This window comes from Cnephaeus nilssonii (assembly GCF_951640355.1).
Source record: "Cnephaeus nilssonii genome assembly, chromosome: 14".
NCBI lineage: Eukaryota > Metazoa > Chordata > Mammalia > Chiroptera > Vespertilionidae > Cnephaeus > Cnephaeus nilssonii.
The window spans coordinates 3,621,951-3,649,937 of record NC_137085.1 but is presented as its reverse complement, the minus strand read 5'-3'; the positions used below and the strand labels follow the sequence as shown (position 1 = coordinate 3,649,937).

Below are 27,987 nucleotides of genomic sequence, written 5' to 3'. Positions count from 1 at the left end.
ATCATCTCTCTTCACCTGCTGCTCAGGAGAAAGGGCTACATTGCAGAGTTTGCCAGTCACCTCATGCTAGGACTTTTCATGAGGTTCTGAAGGCATCGTATAAGACCCAAACATTCAGAAGCCTTGCCTTCGTCTTTTCACGTCTCTATGGTTTGAGAGAGAAAACTGGAATCTTAGTACGCATTTACTCTCTCACTTTCTGCTGCTCACCACCCAGATCTGCCCCACCCTGTGCCATTATTTAATTCTTAAAGTTTGGGGGGTCCTAGTTTATTGGCTCTCAGTCCCAGTTGCACACTAGACTCATGGGGGATCCATCCCCTAGTAGTGTAATCAGACTCTGTGAAGTGACACTTGGGGTTTTGGTGTGTTTGTATTTTTATTTTTAGTATTTTATTTTTATCCTCACCTGAGGACATGCTTAGAGAGAGGGAGGGAGGGTGGAGGAGAGAGAGAGAGAAAATCAGTCTAAGGGAGAAACATCGATTGGTTGCCTTCTGCACACTCCCCAACTGCATCAAACTCGTAACCCAGGTATGTACCCTGACTGGGAATTGAACTGCGTGCCTTTCGGTGCACACGCAGGCCGGACGGTGTTTGTTTTCTTTAAAAGTTCCCCCGATGATTCTAACCCGCAGGAGGGTCCGGCGACCCTGTGAGTTCTTACAGGTGATGGGGTCATTGGTCTCATCTGATGGCTTCAACTGTCCCCAGCTCCCTGAGGTGCACCGGAGCCTCTGTGAGGAGGGAGGAGGGGCCAGGTGACTGGCCTGGGCCTGCCCACAAGTACTCCTGCCTGTGATCAGAGACACGCTAGTGTTATCTGCTTTACGAAAGAATTTCCCATCTAAAAATGTAAGACGTGCTTTTTAGTTACCTTGGAACAGGGGCTAACGCAACTGTGGACATCACTCTTGCTAACCAAGATCGTGAAAGGGGCCAGGGACAGTGAGAAACTGGGCTATTGTTTGAGGAAAGGGCACTTGTGGTGGGAGAAGTAGCGGGAGTAAATGCTGGCTGGCTGTTTTAACTGACGTCTTGTTCTGGCAGGGCGATCTGCGCATGGCGGCCCAGGCCCAGTGTCCTCACTGGGGCAGAAATCGCCCAGGATAACCGCTCCGGTGGCCAAGACGGGCTCTCCCCAGGTACTTGAACCTCACTCGCAGTCCTGTGCTTGTTCATTTACTGCCCCTGCAGGCATGTTTATAAAATGGGTTTTTGTGTTTTAGAACTTACACTTTTGCAATAGTTCTTAGGACTCTGTGGTGGGAAATAGGTGAGTTTTGAGTATTTGTAATGTGTGCTCTGCGCTCACATTACAAATGTATCTCAGCTCCAGAGTCTGCGTCATTTCCTCTGCTGGTTCCTGAGCTTATGCAGGACCTGATGCTCTCAGTTTGTTGTAGTCTCTTGTCTGAAAATACTGCGGCATCTGATTTTTCTCTTCTCAAAGTAATCAATTCTATCCAGTGCCCCTTTTCCTCACCATCTCGGTTGATTTTACTTACTTAACTTTTATTGACATATGATACACATAGGGAAAAAAGTACTCATGCGAGACACACACGCTTGAGTGAATTGTCGCCAGCTGGATACACCTGGGTAACCAGCACTCAGATTGAGAAATGGAACATGACCAGGACCCCAGAATGCCCCTCGTCTGTGCCCTTCTACTTGCTACCTTGCCAAAGGGCTCAGCTGTCATAATTTCTGACAGTGCAGCTTAGCTTAGCCTGTCTGTACCTTCTATAAATGGAGTCACACGGCATGTATTCTTGTATCTGGCTGTTTTGCTCAACATTATGTTGGTGAGGTCTATCCGTATCATATGGGGTGGCTATCCTACATGTGTTCATTCCGTCTCAGTGGGCATTCCAGTAGCTCCCAGGTCTGAGTTCCTGTGAATAGTGTTGCAGTGACCTTGCTAGGTGATGTTTTGGATGAACAAACCTATGCATTTCTGTTGAATAAATATCCACGTGTGGAATTGCTGGTCCTAGACGATGCCTTTATTTCTCGTAATTCCCAGGCGTGTATGCGAGTTCAGCTGTTCCACGTCCTCCCCAATCTTGGTATTTTTCATCGTTTATTATTGGTGTGTTTTGTGGTTTCAACTTGTATTTCCCTGATGACCAGTAAAATTGAGTTTTTCCATATGATTATTGGCCATGTGAATATGGGTGACTGTTCAAGATTTTTTACTCATTTTTCTATTGGGTTTTCTGTCTTTTTCTTAGTGATTTTTAAGAGTTAGTTCCGTGTGTGTGTGTGTGTGTGTGTGTGTGTGTGTATACACACACATGCACACACACCCATGTAATGTAACTACTTTCTTAGTCTGTGAATTGCCTTCTCATTCTTTTTATGGTTTCTTTTGATGACTGCAAGTTCTTAATTTTAAAATAGTTTCATATATCAATTTTTATTTTGTGATTAGTGCTTTCTGTGTTCTATTTTAGAAATCATTTCCTATTCCAAGGTAAAAAGATATTTTCCTTATTTTTTTATTTTTCAATTACAGTTCACTTTCAGTATTATTTTGTGTTAGTTTTAGGTGTACAGCATAGTGGTTAGACAGCCAAATACTTTACAAAGTGTTCCCCTCCTATGTTTATCTAAAAGCTTGATTATCTCTTCATATTTAGATCTACAGTCTGTCATCTCAGTTTATTTTTATGGTTTACCTTAAAGATGATTTTATGTCAGTTTCCCACTAGATTATTTTAGTCTCCTCAGAACAGGAGTCATGTCTTTCCTTCTGTCTCTCTCCCAGCCACCCCCACCTCCCTCAGCACAGCACGGGCACAGAGTAAATAGTTCTCAGGCCTGGCTTTTGGCACAATGCAGGACACATGGTGGTTTTTAAGTAAATGTTTGCTGTTTTAATGAGTACTTATACTTTTTTTAAAAACTCTGTTAATTGCTATAGGTATTAAATAATTGAGACGTCATCTCAAATTATAGCATTTCTGATGCAGGATTCTTGATTTCTCTCTCCCAGAACTTATTCCTCTCCTAGTATTCCATTTCCTTAAATAGGAAACCAGGTGTTTGCTCCAGCCCCAAACTCAGAGTCCCTCCCCCAGTCTGTTCTAGCAAGTCTTTCTCAGCTCTACACTGACGTGGTGTAGGTCATAAATCCACAGCTCCCATCCCCCTGCTAACGTCACGAGTCAGGCCGTTATCATCTCTTACCTGGTCAGCCTCCTGCTGATCTCCCTGTTTATGCTCCTCCCTCTCACTACTTAGCAGCAGGAGGGATCTTTTATAATCCTAAATTAAAGAGTAGCTTACACTCTCCTCAAACTTCACCAGTAGCTTTGCACCACACTTAGGATAAAATCCAGGCTTTGTGGGGTAGCCTTGCATGATCTGCCCCTGCCCTTTCCAGCTCCCACCCTGACCTCCCTGTGTCACACTCACTTCCTCTCTTCCCTGCGTCGTGCGCGTCTTGCATGCCTCAGCTTCTGTGCACGCGCTCTTTTCACTGCCTGGAAGGTGCTTCCCCAGACCTTCCCGTAGCTTTCTCCTTCACTCCGGGCCTCAGGTCACAGGCGGCGCTCTCTGGGCCATCTCACCTCAAGTAGTCCCCCTTTTATTCTCTTTATATGTCCCTGTTTCCTATTCCATATCACTATCACCAGCTGAAATTTATCTGATTCTTTTACTTTTTATTATTCGCTTTATCCCAGTAGAAGAGACATTCCCTGAGTGTAGGGATCTCATTTATCTTGTTAACCTCTTCTCCACTGTCTAAACATGCCTTCTACCAAGCAGATACCTGGTAAATACGGGCTCAAAGGAATGAATGACGGAACGATGACTGTTACAAGAGTGGCGCCACCTGTGATAGGCGTGGAACCCACTGCTTCAAGAAGCCGTGCTTGGAGTGTTGGGTACATTTTAAATATTTTGCCTTCCATTTCAGGCGAAATCACTTCCGGCTCCTGGGACAGAAAAGCAGGGACATCAGTGGAAAGAGTCAGACCCTGTAATCGTTGGAATTGGCGAGGAGGTAAACTTGCTCCTGCGTGTTTTCCCCAAGCAGTGCAGACGCCCATACGGCTGTTCCATTCTGGCTTTGAGCCTTGGAGTGTCCCAAGAGTCTGTGCTGCCAGTGAGCCCAGTAGCAGTGACATTACTGCTGTGCCACTCGCCCTAAGAAGTCTCCTGGTGTGTGGCTTCTGCAGATCGCGCACTTTCAGAAGGAGCTGGAAGAGCTGAAAGCTCGAACTGCGAAAGCCTGTTTCCAGGTGGGCACCCCTGAGGAGATGAGGACGCTGCGGACAGAATCGGATGACCTGCACGGCTTTCTTCTGGAGATTAAAGAGACCACAGAGGTTCGTGTTTGATGGTCTTCCGGAGTTGACTGCACGTTGACATTGTGCTCCTGGTACTCCATGGGCGTGTATGCTTTTTTCTTCAAGGACCACCAGTGTTGTTTCTTACCTGTGTGAGTTGTTCATGGAGGAATGCCCAAGTTCAAATTCTACCTTTAGCACTTAATAAACTAGATGACTTTGGGCAAGTTAATCTAGCTGCTCTGTTTTAGTTTTCTCGTGGGAAGTGGAATGCTAATATGTCTACCCTATTGACACATACAAGGCACTCCATAAAAAAGTTGCCTGTTGTTATTTAGGTAGTATTTGAAAATTGACTTTGGGGTGTTTGAAAGGGGAAGTTCTCCAGGTGTTCGCAGTGACTGTCTTCAGTAAGATTACAGCTACTGTTAATACTTATTCTTTGCCTTTTCAATTATTGGAAATGGTTTCTTCCTTCTTTTTTTAAAAAAAATAGATTTTTACTGATTTCAGAGAGGAAGGGAGAGTGAGAGAGAGAGAGAGAGAAATATCAATGATAAGAATTACTGATTGGCTGCCTCGTGCACACCCCCTACTGGGGATCAAACTTTGACCTCCTGGTTCATAGGTCTATGTTCAACCACTGAGCCACGCCAGCCAAGCAGAAATGGTTTCTTAATGAGAAAAAAAATAATTTTTTAAATGAATATTGATTGGTAGACTAAAAAAGAGAAAAAAGAAAAAAAAATTGCCCTAACCAGTTTGGATCAGTGGTTGGAGCATCAGTCCGTGGACTGAAGGGTCCCGGGTTTGATTCTGGTCAAGGGCACATACTTCTGTTACAGGCTCGATCCCTCGCCCCAGTCAGGGCACATGCGGGAGGCAACTAATCAATATGCCTCTTTCACATCGATGTTTCTCTCTCTAAAAATCAATGGAGAAAATATCCTCGGATGAAGATTAACACAACACAGAATTACAAGGGAAAAAAGAACATTGGTATCTTGTTCTAAGCAGTGAAATTCTTTTTTTGCATGACTATTAACTGTATTCTGACGTTCACCATGTTAACTATTTGAGAAGCACCACCTTCCTTGATCCAGAACAGAAAGGTTAATTTCTAAGAAATACCGCTTTTTGTATCAGTACATCCTTATTCCTTTCATAGTCTCTTCATGGAGATATAAGTACCCTGAAAACAACTCTGCTTGAGGGCTTTGCTGGTGTGGAAGAAGCCAGAGAACAGAGTGAGAGGAACCGTGACTCGGGATACCTGCACTTGCTCTACAGGAGACCCCTGGACCCCAGGAGTGAGGCGCAGCTCCAGGTAGGAGCCAGCAGAGTGCGCTGGCAGCGGGGCCTCCTCCGTTCTTCTGCTCGAGGCATGGGTTCGGGCGACTGTCTTATAAAGTGGCTCCGTTCCTGTGAATAATTTACCTGTTCCCCGTAGACGTCCTTAACTGATGAAGAGAATGGGACTCTTTCACGTGATGCTTTTTGGATTAAACAAAAATAGAATTCCTAATTAAACCTTCTGCTTGGTAGACAGTATGCTGTTGAAAAAGATACATTTAGAAATAAGACATGAATAATAACTACTAAAATAGCAACTACTCATTGAGCACCAGGTACTCTGCGGGGTGTTTTCTACACATTATTTCTAGTCTTTAAAACCAGCTGCTCTGTAAGACTCGGGCTTCCAATCCCAGCGTACAGGTGAGGAAGGTGAGCCTCAGAGGCAGGGGTGGTGGTAGGAGTGGAACCAGAATCAAGACCTCCTCTTGCCCAGCTGCTTTCCTGTGTGCCGTAATTTAGCAGCGCTACTTTTCTCAGTAATTGTCAATTAATTATTCTTATTCTCTATCTTCGTGAAATCTGGTTTTTGTTTTCAACTTTCAGTTTATTCCCAATTGTTGTACCATAGCTTGGTGGGGGGTCATCCCCACTTCCTTGCATTTGCCTAGAATCCCTGTAGAAGTGGGGCACAGAGGGCAGTGCTGGTCATGCTCACCCAGCACGTGAGGGTCTCTGAGTGTGAGGAACCCCCTCCTGCCCAGAAAACCCGCGTCCACGTGCCTCACCTGATACACTTTCTGACGGTAGGAAAAGGAAAGACACAGTCCCTCCGCCCAGAAAGGTGGGAGCCCTGGCTGTGCCCACAGCGCTGTGGGATCCCTCGATGCTCCTCCCCTGGGGACGCTAACCCTCCTAGCGAGGGAGTGCTAGCCATGGCCTGCACTCCTCATCTAGTTACACTTGCTTCCTACTGCCCTTTCACCTCTTGCTCTGCGTCCAAACTAAAAGAAAAGCACACGGCTACTGGGCAACACTCGCCCATTCAGAAAGAAGTCAGTTTCTCTTTTCACAGTGCTCCATAGGTCCGAGTAGCTAGCATGTATTATATTATTAGTTCATGCCCTGTACAAAGAAATGTCCTGGAAGTACCCGAGTCTCGCCACTAATCGGCGCTGGACCCTTGAGTCTGGCTCAGAGCCTGTGCTCTTGACCACGACACTACAACGTGCAGCCCCCACAGCTGGCTCAGTGGTGGTGGGGAGGATGAACACACGAATGCAGTGTGGAATGTGTTCCTGTGGGATTACAGACGGGGGAGCAGCTGAGCCACAGAGAAGTGTTTGTGACGGGCCTCAAAAGAAGAAGGGTGTTCTGAGAGATGCAGTCGGGAGAGCACTCGGGAGCTAATCACGGAGGTCTCGTTGCGCTGAGAGTTCAGAGAGGGGCCTCCCGTCGCCAGGTGTTGGCTGAAATTTATATTTGATGCTGAGGTTACTGCTACTTCCTGGAACCAGCTTGACTCTCTTTAATGACATTTCCTCTTTTTCAGTTGGGACATTCACCCTGACCCAAGAATAACTTTAAGCTACGTTTAAGCACAGTAGGACCTTTGTGCAGATGCAGAGAGCTTTCCCTGTGCGTGCACATCGTCTTCCTTTGCTTACGCATTTAGTGGACTGCTTCGTCTTTATTGTTCATTTTTGAAAGTCATGTTGTATAGCATGAAGGTTCTGGATCAAAATGTAAAGAAAATTATTGCAGGCCTAAAAGAAGTTAATAGATAAGAATTTTAATACACTTTCTAGTGTTGGTGCTATTTTTTTGTTTTGGAGAAGAAATGAAATTTTCTCAATTGGTGAGATGACTTCTGTGTTCTGAATAAATTGGTTCAGAATTATTTTCAACACTGTTTTGTAGGATAATTTTGTGTCTAATGCAGTTAATTTCATGGGTGGGAGAGCAAAAACTAAGTGGATGCTCTGTTGGAGTACCAGAGCGCAGCGGAAAATTCCTAGGCCAGGCTGAGATACTTCAGAGGAACTGAAAAATGAGAACTAAGCAGGAACTTCTGTTCCCTAGAGGCCCTGGGCCGACACCCATTCTGTTTCTGTTTCTTTACACCACCTCTCTGTCACACCCTCAGAAAGGTTGAGTTTCTGGATTTCATTTGGATTATAATGTTCTGATGATTATGTTAAAACCTAGTATGTTTTCTTTGTTCATTATGGTTCTCAATATAAAAATAATTGAAAATTATTTTGATTGTTTTAATACATCTTTCTCCAAGCTACTGGAAAATAGAGTCATTTTCTTTAATTGTAGGAAATTCGGCGCCTTCATCAGTATGTGAAGTTTGCTGTTCAAGATGTGAATGATGTCCTAGACTTGGAGTGGGATCAGCATCTGGAACAAAAGAGAAAACAAAAGTGAGTGAGGTCCCATCCCCCACTGGTGGCAGGAGATAGTGCTGCTGCCTTTTCAAAAGCTTTAGGAACATGGATAAAACCCTGAAATGTTAATTCTCATCGACCCTGGCATTCTGCTCCCAGGTATTTGTTCTGCAGACACAATAGCAGTGCTCACAACTGTGTGCATCAGAGAATTTATATCGCAGCTCAGCTAACTCGTGATGCAGACAAATTGGATTAACCTTGCTTATCCACGGCTTAGAGGAGGGGCTCAAAGTCTGGTCTCTTTCTCTTAATACAGACATAACCATGGACTAGCATGTTCTCCAAATATCACATTAAAGATACGTTACAGGGAGTGTACAAAGATGGTGATTATATAACTACTAGAGGCCTGGTGCATGGATTTGTGCACCGATGGGGTCCCTCGGCCTGGCCTTCACCCTCTCGCAATCCAGGACCCCTCGAGGGATGTCGGAGAGCCGGTTTCGACCCGATCCCCGCAGGCCAGGCCGAGGGACCCTACCGGTGCACAAATCCATGCACCAGGTCTCTAGTATGCATATAAAATCTTTGGTTAATCTCTTCCCACCCTCCCCGCTCCCCTCTGAGATTCATCAGTTTGTTCCATGTTTTCATATCCGTGGTTTCCGCTCCTGCATTGAATGCCTGCCCCCTGGTGGTCAGTACACATCATAGCTACCGGCTGGTCGATTAGGCTTTTTTTTTTTTTAAATATATTTTATTGATTTTTTACAGAGAGGAAGGGAGAGTGAGAGAGTTAGAAACATCAATGAGAGAGAAACATCAATCAGCTGCCTCCTGCACACCCCCCACTGGGAATATGCCCGCAGCCAAGGTACATGCCCTTAACCGGAATCAAACCCGGGACCCTTGAGTCCATAGGCTGACGCTCTATCCACTGAGCCAAACCAGTTAGGGCTGATTAGGCTTTTATATATATAGATTATTAGATACAATATATGTAATATGAAAAAGGTAAGACAAGACAAAATACTGGGTGATCTCAAATGGAGAACTAAACATTGAAAAGAGGCTGGAAATTAATCCGACAATATAATCACAGATACAGCTGCGAGATAGAGTTAAGAGGAATTTTTTCTTTATACTCTTTTGTATATTCCAAGTTTTCTTTTTAAGGAAACATTCCTGATTAGTGTGGCTAATTAGAAGGACAAGAGGAATGATGACAACGGTATGACAAGGAACAGAATGCAGTACACTGTAAGAATAGTCGAGGGCCAACAAGAAATTGGAAAAACAGATCAGCCCTCCACCCACTCCATATTGAAACACCTACACTTGATCAGTGGATTAGCCGTGTGGGGAAACAAACCAGGAAATGATCTGTTTACCTGTTTATAAAGCTGTGGGATCACAGAACTTTTAAGTGGGGCAACCTGGGTGGGATGTCAGGGGCAGGGCCAGAATGTGCTTAAAATTCAGTGAGCAGAATTGAATGCATTATATTGTACCACCTGTAGAATGGCTTTGTGCCCAACCTGAGGAATCTGCTCGGAACATAGGTAGGGGAGATGGAGGTGAGTGTTGGTCCCTTGGACACTGTGGGGAGGATTCCTCACCTGTGGCTGGAGCACCTGGCCCCGGGGCAGCGGGGCCCCAGTGGAGATTTCACAGCTCACTCCCTAGTTCTGAGTCCGTTCGGCCACATGGAGAGGACGGCGTGACCAGCAGTGTGCGTGTCCTGCTCTGCTTGACAGTTAGATTTCTCTCGCAGAACGGGGAAGCCGGGCTCGCTTCTCCTTTATGACAGCTCTGTGCTGTCTAATGTGCTTTATTTTTAATTCCCTTTATGCAGAGCTCAGCTTCTTAAGTCTACACAGTTTTCTAGCGTTTCTGCTTACGTCTTTCTATAAGTATTACCTTGTCCCCTGTTGAAATGTGTTTTTAAACATTTATCTTGATCCCAGCTGTGTGACTCAGTGGTTGAGGGTTGACCTATGAACCAGGAGGTCACAACACGGTTTGATTCCTGGTCAAGGCACATGCCCAGGTTGCAGACTCAATCCCCAGTGAGAGGCAAGCGGGAGGCAGCCAATCAATGATTCTCTCATCATTGATGATTCTATCTCTCTCTCCCTCTCCCTTCCTCTTTGAAATAAAAAATATATTTTAAAATCAAAAATAATTTTTTTTTTTTAATTTTGAACTAACCTGTCACCCGAAGGAAAGGGAGCCAGCCCTTCCTTGTTGCAGTTCCTGGGGTGGGTGCTCCCTGCTGCTCCGATGTGCTCTCTCCCCCACTGATTCTTGGCAGCATGTGAAGAGATGACTGACTCCCATCGGCTTTCCTGGGCCTTTTCTTTTTATTGAATGTGATTTACACACAGGAAGTGCACATGTCCTAAGTATGTTGCTGAATGAATCTGTCCCCTGTTGTTGACACCATCTCCCACCCTGTTGTACCCAGGGCCTCTGGGATTGTGCAGTTTGCTGCAGGCCTGGCTTTCCTCATTATGTTGTAGCCTCGTTTGCTTTCGTCTCTTTTTTATGTTCTTGTATTTCCTGATACCTTGTGGTTCACTAGTGACTCTCTGTGATAGTCTTCACTGTTATAGTTGCAGTCTTTTCTTCTTCTTCTGTGGGCGGTTTCTTCACTTGAACCGCTCACATTGACTACTTTCTCATTGCTGTCAACAGGCGCCTGCTTGTGCCAGAGCGAGAGACGCTGTTTAACACCCTGGCCAACAACCGGGAGATCATCAACCAGCAGAGGAAGAGGTTGAACTGCCTGGTGGACAGTCTGCAGCAGCTGCGGCTTTACAACCAGACTTCCCAGTGGCGCCTCCCCTCGGGGGCGCCCTCACAGAGCAGCACTCACAGGTGTGCGGAGAGCGGGTCTCTTCGCTACTTGCACTCAGTCATGTGGCTGAGTGAATGGATACGTATTGGGGAGTACGGTGGAATCATCTGAAAGTGGTTCAGATGTGGGTTTGAAAGTGACTGCTGTCTGTCACCTGTGTGACCCTGGTCAGGTTCCTCACCCTCTGATCCTCTGTTCCTTTGCTTAAAAAATGGGGATAACAATATATGCCTCTCGGGGTTGTTGGGGAGTTAAATTAAGTCTAGAAAGCATCCAATAGTGTGTGTGATGAAACAGGTGCTCAAGAGATAATAGTAGACGCTGGCAACAGTATTGTTTTATTGAAAATTAACTGATAGGATTAGGTTGACATACTTGTTTCAAAGTTTAGGTTTGTCATTTTGCTTAAGTGGGGGAACTTTCAGACCCTCGCAGTTAGGCAATCTACCCTTGACGTTTCCCGGGTGGTTTTGTGTTTCGCCTTTAAGCCAGATGTGTAGGTGTTCATTGTCCCTTCTGCTGAAGCTCTCTCAGTGCGTGTACTGGGAGGTGGGGGGGGGGGTATGATATTAAGGTTGCCATCTCTTTCCTTTGGGATTGATCACATCGATTGGTCAGATGGCCTGTTTCTGAATGGGGGATGCTCTCATTTCTTGCGCTCATATTTAGGACAGTGCACACCCACCCCTCAGATTTCTCTGGGCATAGTTGGTTTCTATATGACGCTATCCCATTCCAGTTTTGACAGTGACCTGGAAAGCTTGCGCAATGCTTTGTTGAAAACCACCATAGAGTCTCACGCCAAACCCTTGCCGAAAGTACCAGGTAAGTGCGTTCTTCCCAGTCCTTTAACCTTTGGTTTTCTGTCTTCTGCTGACCGGTTTTAAGCACTTACGGGCTCATGAATTTCTTGCAGCTAAACTGTCCCCGGTGAAACAGGCACAACTGAGAAACTTCTTGGCCAAAAGGAAGACCCCACCAGTGAGATCCACTGCTCCAGGTACAGGAGCGGGGCCTGGGCTTTTTAGCGCAAACCAAGCAGCACATGGTGTGTGTGTGCGGGGGTGGGGGGAGGGGGTTTGTCTGTGTCTGTTTTCCTTTGGTTCTGAATAGGAGCTGGAGAAAATGGCCCTAGAATCTGTGTGCGTCTGAAGGCTGGAGCAGGAGCTGCTCGGCCAAGCCGCCCGCGCGGTGGTTGTGGCTCTTGCTCCCTGTTTTCTGCAGCCCTCGGGCCGAGTGCCAGTGCTTCCCAAGGGTTTGGGGCGCTGAGCTGGCTCCACGGTTCGGAGCCTCTGCTTTAGAGAGTTGACTACCCTGGTTTGTGTGGGGTTTGAGGAAGATGGTATTTGTAAAAAGGCTGCTTCTTTTTTTAAGAAGATAGAGAAAAACCCACTGATTAGGGAATGATGGCTAAAAACACTTGCTGAAAAGAAGCCATGTAACCAGTGACTAAAACCTGTTTTTGCTATTAAATTACCTAGATAACCGTGTTATACGCAGCTTCGGGCATAGTGGTGCTTTGCTTTTGTGCTTGTATCTGCTTTTCTTTTTTGAAATTCTGTTTTGAGTTGAAACTGGTTTTTTTTATACCAACAGCAAATTATTTTTTTGGTAATTAAAATAGGACAGAAATTTAATCTTACTGTACCGCCATTTATTAATTTTTCTGTAATCATAAAGCTAAATTAGGTAAGGTAATCGTCACAGGCAAGTGAAATCTTTTTAACAATCATTTCCATTATCTAAACTACTTTCTCTTAGTAGGTAATTGGAAAAATAGAACAAAGAATAAAAGTTACTCTTATCCCTCAACCCAAATATGTCATCAACTATGTCATTTTGGTTTACGCTTAAAATTTTTTCTTGATATATATAAATTTGATTTTTTGAAAATGAGACTGGGACTCTGACATTTCTAATTTTGTACTTTTATGTTTCTTAATTAGAAACTTACAAACCTTTACTGTAAAAGAGAAAATGACAAGTGTTGGTGAGGCTGGGGACAGATTGGCCCCGGTGCACTGTTAGTAGGAATGGAAAATGGTGCTGCACTATAGAACGCAGCTGGTGGTTCCTCAAGAAACTAAACAATTACCATAGCATCCAACAATCCCACGCGTGGGTATCTACCCCAAAGACTGGGAAGTAGGAACCCAAACAGTATTCTGTACATTCGTGCTCATGGCAGCATTATTCACAATAGCTGAAAGGAAGAGCAAGCCAAGCATCCAATGGATTGAGTAGATACACAAAATAGGGGGTACATGCATCTTAAAAAGGAAGGACGTTTTGACATGCTACACTCTGGATGAAACTTGAGGATATTATGCTAAGGAAAAAGCCACTCACAAAAAGGCAAATATTGTCTGAGTCTACTTTGGTGAGTAAGCAGAGCAGTCAGATTCAGTGACAGAATAGAACGGTGGTCGCCCGAGGCCGAGGGGAAGAGCAGAACGGGGAGTTGGTTTTATGGGGACAGTATTTTTGGACCTGAGTGATTCAAAAGCATCATTAGATTTAGCTGGAAATGTCGAAGGCAGTCGGGACTGAGGCCCTCTGTTTGACCAGTTTGCATGAGGCCTGTTCTTAGAAATGACGGTTGGAAAGGGACGGCAGTGGTGCGACCGTTCCCCGTGGTGCGGGAGCTTCTCTGTTACTTTCCTGACACGTTGTTACTCTGCCTGTGAGATCCGCTGAGGGCCCCAGCTCCCCACTTTCACACCAGCATTCATTCTGCCTCTCACTTCGCATGTGTTTGTTTCACAGTCAAAGTGTTCTCGTCCTACGTGGCTCGGTATTTCAAAGCCCCATTTGAGCAGAGACCCAAAACCATCTTTATTCACATTCGACAATAGCTGATTCCACTTAAAATAAGTAATAATTAAATCATTTTGCAGATTGGCTATTGGTCTGTCCACAGTGAAAATTACACAGCCCTTGGGCTGCTTCGCTACTAACTTGGGTTTTGTTTGGGGCTTTGTAGCCAGCCTGTCTCGGTCAGCCTTCCTGTCTCAGAGATACTACGAAGACTTGGATGAAGCCAGCTCAACGTCATCCATCTCCCAGTCTTTGGAGAATGAGGACACGCGGGCACCGTGTAAAGATGACGATGCCGGGACCCAGGTCCCTCGCCATGCCCCCGTGGTGCGCACTCCCTCCATCCAGCCCGGTCTCTTGCCCCAGGCGGCGGCTCCTTTTGCTAAATCTCACCTGAGTCATGGTCCACCCGGCGTGCTGGGAGCTTCAGGTAAGGAAACAAGGAGACAGGAAACTCTCACCCCCCCTCCACCCCCCGTTAGGCTGGAACTGAGGAAGGAGCTGGAGCTGGGTTTTATACTATCACCCCACCGAGTTGTTGGTTCTGGCCCATTCCTGCTGATAGTCCAGAAATTTGAAGACAGTCCAGAGGAGCTGTGTGCCCTTAGAAGCAGTTGGTGGGACATTGTGAGGAAGAGAGACCGAGGCTGACACTGTCACAGCTTTGCTGTTGCGTCCGGTGTGCGCTTATCTAGAAGGTCTTTTCGGGAGGAATGGCAGGAGCTGTTAGCCTCCATGCGAAGCAGCGTCCGCCCTGGGCCCTGCACATCCCAGCTCCTGCCGCATTCTGCCCCGCTCGCCAGCACGCCCGTGCTCCTGGTCAGTGTCGCCTCACTGCGGTGACCGGCGTCCGTGTCGGGCTGTGCACTGAAGTGGCTTCTGACAGAGCAAACGAGCAGCGTGCGATAGGGATGGAGAGGTCTTAGGAGAGGGGCGTGGGAAATCGGTCAGATGGATCTGTGTTGGCATAAAGGTTCCATTTCCGTCGGTGTCCAGGAAATGGTCGGGCAGAGCAGCGATTTTCGACCTGTGTGCCGCAAGAATTTGTAAACGTGTCATACCTGGACTGTGACAACACACAACACAGCAATAGCTGCCTGGTGTGAACGAATCAAAATTACAGCTATTTTTTGTCAGCTTGGCAAAAAACATACATTTTGGTGTGCCACAGAATTTTGGTGATTAGTGTGTGTGTGCCATGAGATGAAACAGGCTGAAAGTCGCTGATGTGAAGTATCTTAGTTAGTAGAGGCCGGCAGGCAGATTGCATTGGCATCTTTGAAAGATGTGGATGCCGGCCTGTCTGTTCACTGGTACTTTCCTAAGCTTTTAATCAGCGTTTTCCCTGCAACCTAACATGGAGACTTGACCATTTTAACTTTTGTGTTTTCCTCTTCTCGGACCCACTTTGTTCCCCTCAGCGTCCACGTCTGCCAGCAAAATCATTCCTCAAGGGGCCGACAGCACGATGCTCGCAACCAAAACCGTGAAGCACGGCGCGCCGGGCCCCTCCCACACCATCCCAGCTCCGCAGGCGGCCGCTGCGGCAGCACTGAGACGCCAGATGGCCAGCCAGGCGCCAGGTGAGAGTGCGGCCCACACCTGGGCAGGGGCTGGGGTGAGCTGTCTGAGTCTCGGGCTGGGGTGGCAGGTGCCAGCTAGCGCCTGGCTCCGCTGCCGTTCAGAACGAAGACTGCTGTGCAGCCTCTCTGCTGGTGGAAAGGGTTCCCAGGAAGCAGACTTCTTGTAGGGGAGGTGCTAGGCCTGCCACATCCAGGTAAGCAGGAAATCTGGTTTCTGGTGAAGTGCGAATCCCTGCCTTGCAACAATGTCTGCTTTAAGCCCACAATCTTTGCAGTTACATCACCTGGGAGCATTCAGATTGTCTTGTGGTATCTTAGGACTCTCGCTGCCCTGGGAGGTGGGTATTAGTGTGCCCGTTTTGCTTTTGAGTGATGTGACCTTCAGAGAGGGAAGGTGACCTGTCTGATGAGAAGCAGAACCAGTTCCCAACCCGAGGTTTGCCCCTTGCAATACAGCTGCTGCTTGGGGTGGCAGCTGTGGCTGCTACAGGCGGGAACTCTAGCAAGCCCGGCATTTGGTCAGTGTTCGTGGCTGTCCACGTTTTCTGCACCGGGACTTCTGGGTAGCTGGCCTCAAGGACTTCACTTGTTCTCCATCTGTACGAGCCAGTGGTTTTGTGCCCCCCCCCCCCCGCCCCCAAACACACACACCCCTTACTCCCTAGCAGTTGGCAATGTTGGTGGTAGAGCCCAGGAGTGAGGAGTGCTGCAAAAAAATATTTTTAAAAAATGTATTACTTTTTTTTTTTTTTTTTTTGCATATCATGGGTCACTTTTATTAAAAGCATCATTACTATAATTGGCAGCAGTTTACATTTTGTCTTACACGGTAGCTGTTTTCAAAGAAAAAGGGCAAGGACGTCACAACAGAGGAAAGTGATACATTCACAGCCATGTAAACGTCTAGGCTAGTTTAGAGTGAGGTCCTGCTGCTGAGCTTCGTGGCTTCAAGTAACGAAGTCCTTTAATTTTAAAAGGTACCCGATTCCCTACTCTACTCTTTCTTTCTTCATCTCCTTACTTTGTTTACACCAGTGCATTACAAGACCACGAGACAGTGAGACTGTAGTTCTGTCTGGCAAGAACCCTCCCAGTAGGTTAATTTCCAAAGGGACCCTCACATGTTATTGCTGAGCCTCGGGACAGAGCCAGTCACACTAACGTGAAGGTTGGCCGAGTGCATGGATGTGTGTGTGCAAGTGTGGGAGTCCATACAGTCAGAAAGGGAAAGAATGAGCAGGTACGATAGGTGTGGTCAATTTCATCTTGACCTTCACAGCTCATACATTAAATATATAACGTCACTCTTCCTTTGAGCACCTCTTCCTTCCATTAGAGCCAGAGTTACAAATTGCTCTTTGTTACAATACCAGTGGCGCTAGAAGGAAAGGGGGAAAAGAGCGTTATGTAAGTTTCCTTCAGAAGACATGGTCACCTCCCGAATTTCCTCTCTCCTGGGGAGAGTAACTAATGCACTGCACACCCTTCGTGACCAAGACCCCTTTTGACTCACCTGTATAACATGGCTTGGACTTTAATGCACAGGACACCCCCACAACAAAGGATTATCGAGCCCCAAAATTTCAGTACTGCCAAAGTTGAGAAATAAATATTTTTGTTTTAGCTGAATAAAATTATATTTTCGTTTTATCTCTGCTTGGAACACATATCAATTTAGACAGGGTTTTTTTTTAAAGACTAAAAAGACATGGTGATTTGATTTAGACAAAAGAGAATTACCATTATACAGTGATAAAAAATTTCTAAGAAAAGTTCAAATATTAAAACCCTTATCAAGGCATCTAAACTAGATGTGAAAGACATAAATAAGATAACTTCAGGTACCTTTGAGCCTTCTGAAGGAATAGAGTCCTTTGATGTTTCCTTTAAATATTGCCTGGACCCAGCAGCGTCCTGGCCTTGTGCTGAACAGGCCCCACATCACGCTGATAGCGCTGATTATTTATAAACTGAAAATCTGCCAGGAGGTCGGATTATCCCGCTGTCAGCAGGAGAGGGTGTGATTCTATTGTCATTTGGAAGCAGAAATTTCTAAGGTGTAGGCACCTTTGAATGTGCAAGATGAGGAATGTGCCGTCGTAGGCAGGAAGTCCCCGTTGCTGCTCTGAAGGAGGGGGGAGAGCGAGCTGCCACAGACCCACGTCCCACCCAGGCTGCCGCTTTCAGTTTGGCCAAATACGTAGTTAGAAGAGATCCGAGAGCTTTGCTCCGGCCTTCTTAATAGTTAGTTTTAAAATATCACTAAGTTCTGGAATTCAGTTTTAAGCTATAAGACACAGAAAGAGATGTGAAAGCTGACAAGCCTGAGATGGGTAAGTAGGTGTCAGATTAATCCCAGTTGCCATTCCTTAATTCAGGCCTCTCAGCCTCCCCCATCCTTGTCTAGGCTCCATTTCCCACATTTTAATTCACCGTGTCTGTCTCACCAAGCCGTGCGCTCCTTTAGAGAAGAAACTGTATGTTAGACATTTTTTGGTATTCCCATTCCCAGCACCTAACAGACTGGCAATAAAAAGCCCATGTGAAAGAATGGTTGAATGAGAGAGTGGGGGGTGGGAAAATCCTTAGTCTGAATTATGCTAATGCTCTAGCTCTTTCTGCCCTTTTCCAAGGTGAGCAAACAACATGGCAGGCAATCTCAGCTCTGCTCTCTAAATCTGCCCAGGGAATCTTTTTCCCTGAACGAGGGCAGTTGATTGAATTGCATGCATCTTCATCTCATAATCCTTATGAATGGAGGCCAGGTGTTCACTGAACACAGCGCTGCAGAGCTGCCTAGAGTAGCTGTGCTTTCGCTAATAGGGTTGCAATCTGTTTGGGTTTCTGTCCTGGTGGTTTACGTAAGGCTAGACTTTTTGATCCCTTATTGCGATTAATATGCCTCTCTGTTCTCTGTTTCAATAGCTGTAAGTACTTTGACCGAATCAACTTTGAAGACTGTCCCTCAAGTGGTAAATGTGCAGGAATTGAAGAATAACCCTTCATCTACAGCGATGGGGTATGTTACGCCTTTGTAGCTGTGTTCATCAGCCAGTGAATTACTTGTAATAGCGAGGGACTGCCTGCAGGGAGCAGCATTGCCGCCAGCACAGGGAGGCTATTTTTCCTGTAGAGCCTCAGGTTCTAAGCGGGGTGGACATCTAATCTTGGATACACGATTGGGTTTTCAGGAGATTGTCATCTTCAACTTGCCAGTGACAGGTACTTCCTGAGCCTCTAAAGCAGGCGTCCTCAAACTACGGCCCGCGGGCCACATGCGGGTGTTTTTGCCGTTTTGTTTTTTTACTTCAAAATAAGATATGTGCAGTGTGCATAGGAATTTGTTCATAGTTTTTTTTAAACTATAGTCCGGCCCTCCAACGGTCTGAGGGACAGTGAACTGGCCCCTGTTTAAAAAGTTTGAGGACCTCTGATCTAAAGCCTGTGCCATGTGTCCGTCTATGTGTGCTACGCATGAGGGCTATGAAGTCGGGGGTGGGACTTGATTTTTTTACATATGTATTTTTTATATTCTCAGTTCTCATGGAGACTTGATTCTGCAAACTCAGTGGTGATCTTGAGATTAACAGTCTCCTCCCTCGTCTCCTCTCTCAGGCATTGCTGTTCTTCCAAGTTTCTCTTGCCTTTTGTATGAAAAGAACAAAAACGAAACAGTCTTAAGAGGCAGCAGCTCTGCTTGGAGACTCGCAGCTTCTCTCCGCTGCTGTATCTGAGGGCGGGGGCATCGCTGCTGCCGGAGCCCGCTTCTCTTTCGTCTGGGTCTCTGTTTAGAATCCACGGCGCTGGCTCTGCTCCCAGTTCGGCAGCACCGTCCACAGTCTGCCGTCTGCCGTTGCTCTGCGTGTTTTGTAGCTGTGGACTCGGTGGTCCCGCCCAGCCTCCCCGGCGGCACAGGAGAGAGGCGAGGGACTTTCCTCGGGTTGAGTGTAGGGATCGTGGTGACCAGTGTCATTCAGGGAATTGGTGTCTGGTACCCATGGTTAGTCCAGCGGCAAGAAGAGCAGCCACAGACCCTGTGTCTCTCCCCCACCAGGTCTGCTCCCCGGTCTGCCTCCCTAGTCCACTGCCTTCTCTTTTTCCACATTGGTCCACTTATCAACACAGTCTGTCCCAGGAATTTCTTCATTATCTCGGGCGTACTAAAGCCAAAAACAAGCCTACCCACATTGTATCTTGTAGTGACCTTGACGCTTTGGTATGCTATTTAGGCCAAGATGGCATTTGTGGTTGTTGAGAACTTCTCAAGGGAAAAAACTGTGCATTGAGTTTGGGAATTGTAGCCAGATTCCTCGGAGAAGGAAGGCAAAGAAAAGCCGCTGACGGGCCAAGTGGCTTCGTGGGGAAAGCCAGGAAGTGGGGGTTTCTGAGACATGGTAGCCGCTAACCAGGATGAGAACCAGCTCTTGGTGATCTCACCTCGCCTTTTCTCAGGCTGTTTCCTCGAATGGGTCAGCTGCGCTGATCTGAGAGAAGGGCTTTGTTGGAAGAGCAGTTCTGAGTTTGCCTTTTTCTGATTTAAGGAAAATAGACACAGAAGTTCAGAAGCAATCTTGAAGAAACTTTTCCTTCCTTTCCCCACAGAGTTCAACTCCGGCACAGTGATTTAACTTGTCTGCCCAGCATGGTGCCTGGAGTGTAGTTCCTTTTTAATGACCACTTATCAGGTAACAAGTAAACTCCAAGCATAATCAGGAAGTGGGCATCGGTATTTACCGCCTCCCCCAGTAAAAAAGCTTCAGAGGGAAATGCATTCATTAGCAGATTCTGTGAAGCAGTAGTTCTTAGATGTATTTTAAATATTTAATGTTGCATTTACCTTTCTTAGAGTAGTATCATAGAGATTAACCGGAAGATGAGCTTACCTATTTCTGCCCTTGGCATATCTTACGTTCATCGGCTTCACCCACTTCTGTTCATTAACTAACCGCCCTGCATTAAGGGAGAGGGTGTACCTGGAGCAAACCCGGGGCTGGCGGACTCCCAGGCGGAGCTCAGTCACCTGGTTCAGCAGAGTCGGGGGTAACTGCGATGCTGCCCTGGGTGTTGAGGGCACGGCAGTGAGTAAGTCACACCAATGCCTGCTTTCGTGGCACTTATTTTAGCAAGCAGACAGCCGCTACACTACCAGTTGCACAGCGTTATTTCACTGCAGTGTAGCGAGCTCAGAGGGAGCGGGACCAGCAGCTGAGAAAGCACGGACTGCGCCGGCTGGTGGAGTCGGGGGCGGAGGCGGGTGGGGAAGCGCTGTTTTAGTTAAACAGCGGCCAGAAGTCCCCGGCGAAGGCTGTAGAGGAGTGCTGAGCCGAGGGCTGGAATGCGTGACGGCAGATCCGGGCACGGACGGTGTTGGACGTGAAGTTGGAAGAAGGCCCTTGTGGCCAGAGGCCCGGCAGGAAGTGGGGAGGGAAGAGAGGAGCTGGATGAGGTGGGAGGTTTGGCCGGTTGGTTTGTTTTCACTAACACACACCAGACACATCATTCCTTTCAGGAATTTTGTTGTTCATGTGCTCATTTTTCACTCCCAACAAATGAGCGTGTTCTGTATGCCGCACACTGTTCTAGGTGCTGGGGATAAAGCAGCTCACTAAACAGACCACAAAAACCCACCCTGCCCTAGCCACAGGAAGACGGAGAAGTGAAATAAATTAGATATATCTTGTTTATGGTGATAGGTCTGATGGAGAAAATTGCAGTAGAAAGGGGTGTAGGACTGTTGTCTGGGCTGGGTTGCAGTTTTAAATAGTGTGGCCCAGGAAGGTGGGTGTTTCTCCCCCCTGGTTAATGGCTACATGTTGTAGCATATGTCAGACCCTATTTCTTTCACCTCAAGCTGGATTTTTTTTTTTTTTTTGTCTTATGTAATGTTTTACCTTCCGGTGGCTTTTGACACTTGACATTTGGATAAAGATCAAAGGCCAGAGAGCAGGTCTCATGGATATCCTAAGGAAACAGCTCCAGGCACAGGCCTGTGGTGGGAGTGTGTCTGGCAGGCTCAGGAAAGAGCCAGGTGGCCGCTGGAGGGAGAAAGGAGCCCTGGAGATGGGGTCAGGGTCAGGGTCAGGGTGCGGGCGGGCGGGCGGGTGGGGCTCACGACCTGGTTCAGCTTGCCAGCTGGGTCAGAACCTGGTTGACCTTGGATGTTTTTTGAGCAGTTGAGTGATCTGATTTATTTTTTGGTTTATTTTTTTAACTTTTGCAGTTTTTTTAATCTCTGTTGTTGAGAGTATTACATATGTCCCCTTTTTTCTCCCATTGACCTCTCGCCTCTCCACCGCCCCACCCCCTACTAGGCCTTCACCACCCTGTTGTCTGTGTCTATGGGTTATGCATATACGCATATGAGTTCATTGGTTGATCTCTCCCCCCCAACCTCCCCTGCCTTCCCTGTGAGGTTTGGCAGCACATATACTAAAATTGGAACGATACAGAGAAGATTAGCATGGCCCCTGCGCAACGATGGCAACTTTAGCAGTGTTTTAATATTGAGGCATAATTTACAAACAGTAAAACTCATCCTTTTCTAATTGTAAAATTCTTATGAGCTTTGATAAATGCAAATAGTTGTATACGATCTATGGTTTAGCAGGAAGCGCTGATTCTTATCTTGAGACTAGATCAAAGGGGCTGGGGTGGGGGATGGTAGAAACTAGGAGACCAGTTAGGAAGCTTTTCCTTTTTTATGGTGGTAAAATATACATAGAACAGAAGTGACACCTTAACCATTTTTACGTATATAATTCAGTGACATTAAGTACAGGTAGTGTTTATTTCCAGAGCTTTGTCATCCATCCCTACCTGAAACTGTCTCTCCATTAAACAACAACTGTTCACTCTCCCTTCCCTCCATCCCTGGTAGCCTCTATTCTACTTTCTGTCTCTAATAATTTGCCTATTGTAGGAACCTTGTATAATTGGAATCCTTTTGTGTCTGGCTCATTTCACTTGAATTTTCAAGATTCATTCATGTTGTAGCATATGTCAGAATTTCATGCCTTTTACGACTGGATAATACTTCATTGTGTGCATAGTCCCATTCCTTTGTTGACGAACACTGGGGTGTTTCCCCCTTGGCTGTTGTGAATAATGCCACAGTGAACATTGGTGTACGAGTATCCGTTTAAGCCCCTGCTTTTAGTTATTTTGGATAATGTTTTAGGAGTGGAATTGCTAGATTACCCAGTACTTCTTTTTAGCTTTTTGAGCTAAATGTAGTTCAAACTGTTTCACAAAGCGGCTGCACCTTTTTACATTCCCAACAACAGTGGGTGAGGGTTCCAATTTCCCTACATCCTCACCAGCATTTATCATTTTTATGATAGCCATCCTAGTGCATATTAAATGTTATCATTGTGGGGTTTTTATTATTATTTATTTTAATCCTCCTGGGAGGTTAAATATTTTTATTGATTTTAGAGAGAGGAAGGGAAAGAAAGAAACATTGGTCGATGCCTCACTCATGGGAATCGAACCCACAACCTTTTGGTGTGACAGATGCTACTCCCACAAACTGAGCGACCTGGCCAGGACTCATTGTGGTTTTGATATGCATTTCCTAGTCATTAGTCATTAGTTGGGCATCTATTTGTGTGCTCATTGGTCATTTGTATTTTCTTTGGAGAAACGTCTATTTAGATCCTATGCACATTTTTTAAATTAGTGGAGACTCAAAGATATATATCTTTCTTGATTTGAGAGAGAGAGAGAGAACCATTTATTCGTTGCTTCCTGTACACACCCCAATGGGGGATCGAACCTGCAACCTAAGTATGTGCCCTGACCAAAAATCAAACTTGCAACATGGTGTCCAGGACAGTGCTCCAACCACCTGAGCCACCCAGCCAGGGCATTTGCCCATTTTTTGCTGGGCTTTTTTCTCGGTTGTTAGATAGTCTAGATTCGGGTCCCTTGGGTATATAGTTTGCAAATACTGTGCCCTAACCGGTTTGGCTCAGTGGATAGAGCGTTAGCCTGCAGACTGAAGGGTCCCGGGTTTGATTCCGGTCAAGGGCATGTACCCTGGCTGCAGGCACATCCCCAGTAGGAGGTGTGCAGAGGCAGCTGATCGATGTTTCTCTCTCATTGATGTTTCTAACTCTCTATCCCTTTTTCTTCCTCTCTGTAAAAATTCAATAAAATATATTTTAAAAAATATATATGTATGTGTGTGTGTGTGTGTGTGTGTGTATATATATGTATATATATATATATATATATACACATACACACATACATATACATATATATGTGTGTGTGTGTATATATATATATTGTTCACCCATTCTTTGGGTGGTTTTTTTTCTTGATAGTGTCCTAGACACATTAAGTTTTTAATTTTGATGAAATTTAGGTGTGGTTCATTTTATGGTTTTAGCTCTTGCACTTAGTCTTGGATCCATTTTGAATTAATTTTCGTCAGTAGTGTGTTGTGTTCTGCTTGCTCTTGGATCATGGTGGATCGACGTAGCTGGTTTGTGAGCTGGTTGCACTGAAGTGCATTTCTCTGCAGGGCTGTCACCCGGCCCAGTGTGCAGGGGGCTTGGGATACTCACGAGAGGTATAGCATTTCACAAGCAAATGGAACAGTGATTATACTCGGACTGTTTCATGTATGATTTAATATACCATCGTGTTATAACTAAATTGGGGGTGGAAAAAATGGTCCAAATTGGATGAACTTGCTGCTTCTATTTTTTATTTCTAGTTTCTTTTTTTCTTTTCTCTGCATTCGCATGGAAGATTTTCATTTCCCTTGTGGTTCTCCTGAGCCCAAACCACTTCTCTGCCCCAGTCGGCTGTGTCTGCTCAGGGATCTCCGTCCCAGCGGCCTCACTCACACATTCCTTTTCTCTGCTGGAGACTCGCAGAGGCGAGGGAGCGCTGTAGCTGTGTACCTGATGGTTAGACGATCTCAGGGGAGCAGGAAGGTGTTTCTTCAGAGACGCCGTTCGTAGCTTTTGTCTTCAGTGGAAGAACAAAGGGAGTTTCGTTGCACTGAAAATAACTCCCTTATCTCTTCGCTGTCAGTCCGGAAAGGTGGTGCGGGAAGGTTCCTGTGATTCCAGCAGAGACTCTCGAGGTGCTTGTGAGGTGGTTCATTTTTCTGCCAGGCATGGACTTTTTTTTGTCTTTCCTCTTCCGAGTTCAATTTTTATTTATTTATTTATTTATTTATTTATTTATTTATTTATTTTTATTGATTTGAGAGAGAGAGAGAGAGAGAGAGAGAATCATTGATTTGTTGTTCGACTTATTTTTGCATTCATTAATTGATTCTTGTATGTGCCCTGACTGAGGATCAAACCCGCAACCTTGACATATCGGGGGATGCTCTTGCCAACCCGGCCAGTGCCTCCAAGGTGATTTTTTGATGGAAAGATATTAATCCTCCTAACTTTAGGGAGGTATCTGAAAAACCAGACCAGATCCTATAGCTACGACCACTGTACATACCAATCAAAGTCACTCAGGACTGAGAACAGATAATTTGATTTTAAAAATTGCTCCTAAGAGCCACCAATAGAGCTTTCATCTGTGATTGCATTCAGCTGCAGATTTTTTTTTCCTCACATGTTAACTCTTAAATAATTGTTGAAATAACAGTTTTCTGCATATCGTGTTCCGGGCTAGCAAAAGATGGTGAGAGCTCTTTCTGCAAATACTGGGTGCACAGGTTGAGAACTGCTAGCAGGGTCGCCTAAGACCATCAGAAAACACAGATATTTACATTATGATTCATTAACAGTAGCAAAATTACAGTTATGAAGTAGCAACGAAAATAATTTTATGGTTGGGCGTCACCACAACATGAGGAAGGGTCGTGGCATTAGGAAGGTTGAGAACCACTGGCCTAGTTAGAACTTTTTTTAGGATTGCAGGAAGAAAATAAGTGTTAAGTGTACTGCTTTGACTTTCATGTTGAAGACCCACATTTCATTTAAAGATTCATTCTTCAATCTGAAAAATGTCAAATGACTTTGGTTAGGGTCCAGACATCTATATTGTGATATGAAAGAATTTATATTATTTGCTGAACTGGAGGTTGCCTCAAGGTGAATGTCATTTCCCCAGTCATGCCTTTCCCTTGAGTGTTTGCTCATGTTTTTCAGTTCTCCGGTGTCACACTCCACAGCCAAAACTCCTCACCCAGGGCCGACTCCCGGGGCTTCGAATAACCAAACCAAGCAGGTAAGTCGCTGGTTTTCCTTGTTGACAGCCACGCAGGGTCACTGAGACAATCCTCTTAGGAGTCCTCACTTTGCTTTACATGAACCCTAAGTCCTTGCCCCACAGTTTACCCAGTCTTGACGTAGCAGGCTGGTCAGGACCCGGCATTATCTCATAGGCCACTTGCCCGTCTGCAGCTAGCAATCGTGGGTCATCGTTTAATGCTGTATATTTACATGCAGTATTTGGATTTGCAGTTACTTTCACTTAACATTACGTTCGTTAACCCACGCAACGGCCGTGTGCAGTAGACAGGGGAGGGCTTTAGATGTGCTTCCCTAATGGAGAGGCCGAGGCTCACGTGACTAACGCAGGCGCACCCCGCTAGGAAATGGTGAACCAGAGCTGGGACCCCAGCCTTCCCACTTCTTCCCATCATGCTTTTCTCGTTATACCTTTCAGGGTTCGTGTCTGCGGGAGACACGAACCCTGAAAGGTATTCTCTTGCTTTCTCCTGCATGCTGGCTTTCAGAGCGCGCCTATTCTGTGATGTTTGTTATGTCTACTTCCAGGCTTTTGCCTGGTAAACATTGTCTCCTACAAAAATAGGTTATGTTGTCAGCAGTTAAATAATAGAAGATGGCTGAAAGGTAGGCCAGGCCGTGGCTGCGGCTTCCCCTGAGAAGCCGGGTGCTCTGCCACCCTCCTCTGAGGCGGTGGTATTAGGTTGAACACCGGAACTTGCCGATTGTGAGTTCTCAGGCATGGCTCTCTGTCCCTTCTTTGCTGTGACTTAAATGACATTTAAGCATTTAGCATTTGGTCCCTCTTCTGGAAGTTTCCACGTTCACCTTGGAGGACACAGGGAAAGGCATCACTCGTAACAAACAAGAGTAAAGAAATGTTGCCTGGAGGTGGATACCAGTCAAACAGTTTTGCTTTTTCACTTCAGTATAAATGTTTTGAGAACCAGAACCCATTTAACTCACTTACTGCTTCTTTCACTCGTCTACCAAATATTCCAGTGTCTTCTGTGTGCCAGGCCCTGTGCGGGGCACCGAGAAGATAGCCACAGACAGACGGGCATGGCCCTGCTTCCTGGTCACTTGCAGAATGAATATTCCATGCTCTGATATGATCTTACATGTGTCAGACAATTAAAATATTGACTTACCTTGGAACTAAAAAAAAAAATGTTAAACTAAATAAATGGGTTTATGCTTGTTTATTATAAACTGTGTTATCATTTTACATGTTCCTTTATTCCAGAGGATGGTTAACCACGTACGTTTTGCTTGTGTTCTCTTGTAGGGATCGCTAATAAATTCCCTAAAGCTGTCTGGGCCCACATCAGCCTCCGGTCAATTGTCATCCGGTGATAAAGCTTCAGGTCAGTTTGCATTTTTGTTTTAGTTAAAATAAAGGTGAAAGACTGCTCCAGCTTAGGTAACGGTTCTGGATCACAAAGACAGCCAGCAGAGGAGGCCAAGTGCAGAGACACTCGGACGGCCTTGGCTGGGGAAGAATCTCAGGACATTAGTGGCCCTTCCACAGCTGCTCACGTCTGAAATTGGACAGCGGTGGGCGAAACTTTCCTGTTGAAGTTTTTCTTAAAAGGGGCCGTAGCGTTGTCTTCACCTGCTTATGGATGACCAGTTCAGAGAGGGGTGGATCGGAACATTGGACTCAGTTTCTTCTAAAAGGAATAAAAACTCTTAGTCCACAATGACAATTCAAAAGCTAGTTAAAGGAAAGTAAAATGATCTCTTACAATGTGAGAGTTCAAAGTAGATGTAATGTCAATATGAAAAGATGTTTTGACTTCGTGTACATTCAACACTCACTCAAGCAGAATTATTTACTAAGATTAGTTTTACCATCGGTCTTGGACCAGGCATCCACTTGCCCAGGGACACCTGAGGCAGGAGTATGCTTTTGTGTTACTGAACCTCAATACGGGATCTTCCTCAGCCCCCCTTTTGTTGGCTGCTGTTCTGTCGCCCACTTGCTGTGGCCTGTGTGCCTTCTGCTCCAGAGATCTTGTGCCGCCCGCAGTCCGGCGTTGTCACATTCGACTCCGGCCTTGCTTTTGATCCGTGGTTTCCAGTGCGTCTTCAGGCTGATTCTGGTAGAGATGCTGAGCTTCACACGCCAGCAGACCGCTTTCCAGACCCCTCAGTCATACACCCACCCAACTGTCTCTGTCATCATGCTTTCTGTTGGACATTGGGTTTATCTTCACTAAATGTTCCTTGCACTCAGCAGAAAAACCATTACTGTGTAACCAGAGTTGTATTCTAGAATGTGGATTAAGGCAGGGCCACAGTTGTTACAGTCTGCCTCACATGAGAGGAAGGTGTGCAGCACTTCTGGACCAGGATCTAAAGCCTCACGTTAGAGGAGAATTTCAGTAGAATTATCAGAGACTTTTGAATCAAGTTAAGCAAGTTCTTTCTATTTCTGTCTAGTATCTTAGAAAAGTATTTTGAAATATCATTTATCCTAACTTCTTTCAAGAACTTCATGGAGAGCTTTTTTACTCCTCAAGAGAA

At 45.8% G+C, this 27,987-nt stretch overlaps 1 protein-coding gene across 4 annotated transcripts in view; it reads left to right on the top strand.

The window, feature by feature from the left end:
• Positions 1–27,987, top strand: part of NUP214 (nucleoporin 214) — an 89,950-nt gene that overhangs the window by 24,424 nt on the left and 37,539 nt on the right. For all 4 annotated transcript variants that reach the window (XM_079790337.1, XM_079790336.1, XM_079790335.1 and 1 more), the window contains exons 14-26: positions 1,051–1,145; positions 3,929–4,015; positions 4,191–4,340; positions 5,470–5,628; positions 7,920–8,023; positions 10,688–10,870; positions 11,590–11,675; positions 11,767–11,850; positions 13,834–14,097; positions 15,089–15,250; positions 18,176–18,269; positions 25,378–25,456; positions 26,747–26,825. In XM_079790337.1, the coding sequence (XP_079646463.1) occupies positions 1,051–1,145; positions 3,929–4,015; positions 4,191–4,340; positions 5,470–5,628; positions 7,920–8,023; positions 10,688–10,870; positions 11,590–11,675; positions 11,767–11,850; positions 13,834–14,097; positions 15,089–15,250; positions 18,176–18,269; positions 25,378–25,456; positions 26,747–26,825 (1,626 nt within the window). The remainder of the gene's footprint in view (positions 1–1,050; positions 1,146–3,928; positions 4,016–4,190; positions 4,341–5,469; positions 5,629–7,919; positions 8,024–10,687; positions 10,871–11,589; positions 11,676–11,766; positions 11,851–13,833; positions 14,098–15,088; positions 15,251–18,175; positions 18,270–25,377; positions 25,457–26,746; positions 26,826–27,987) is intronic.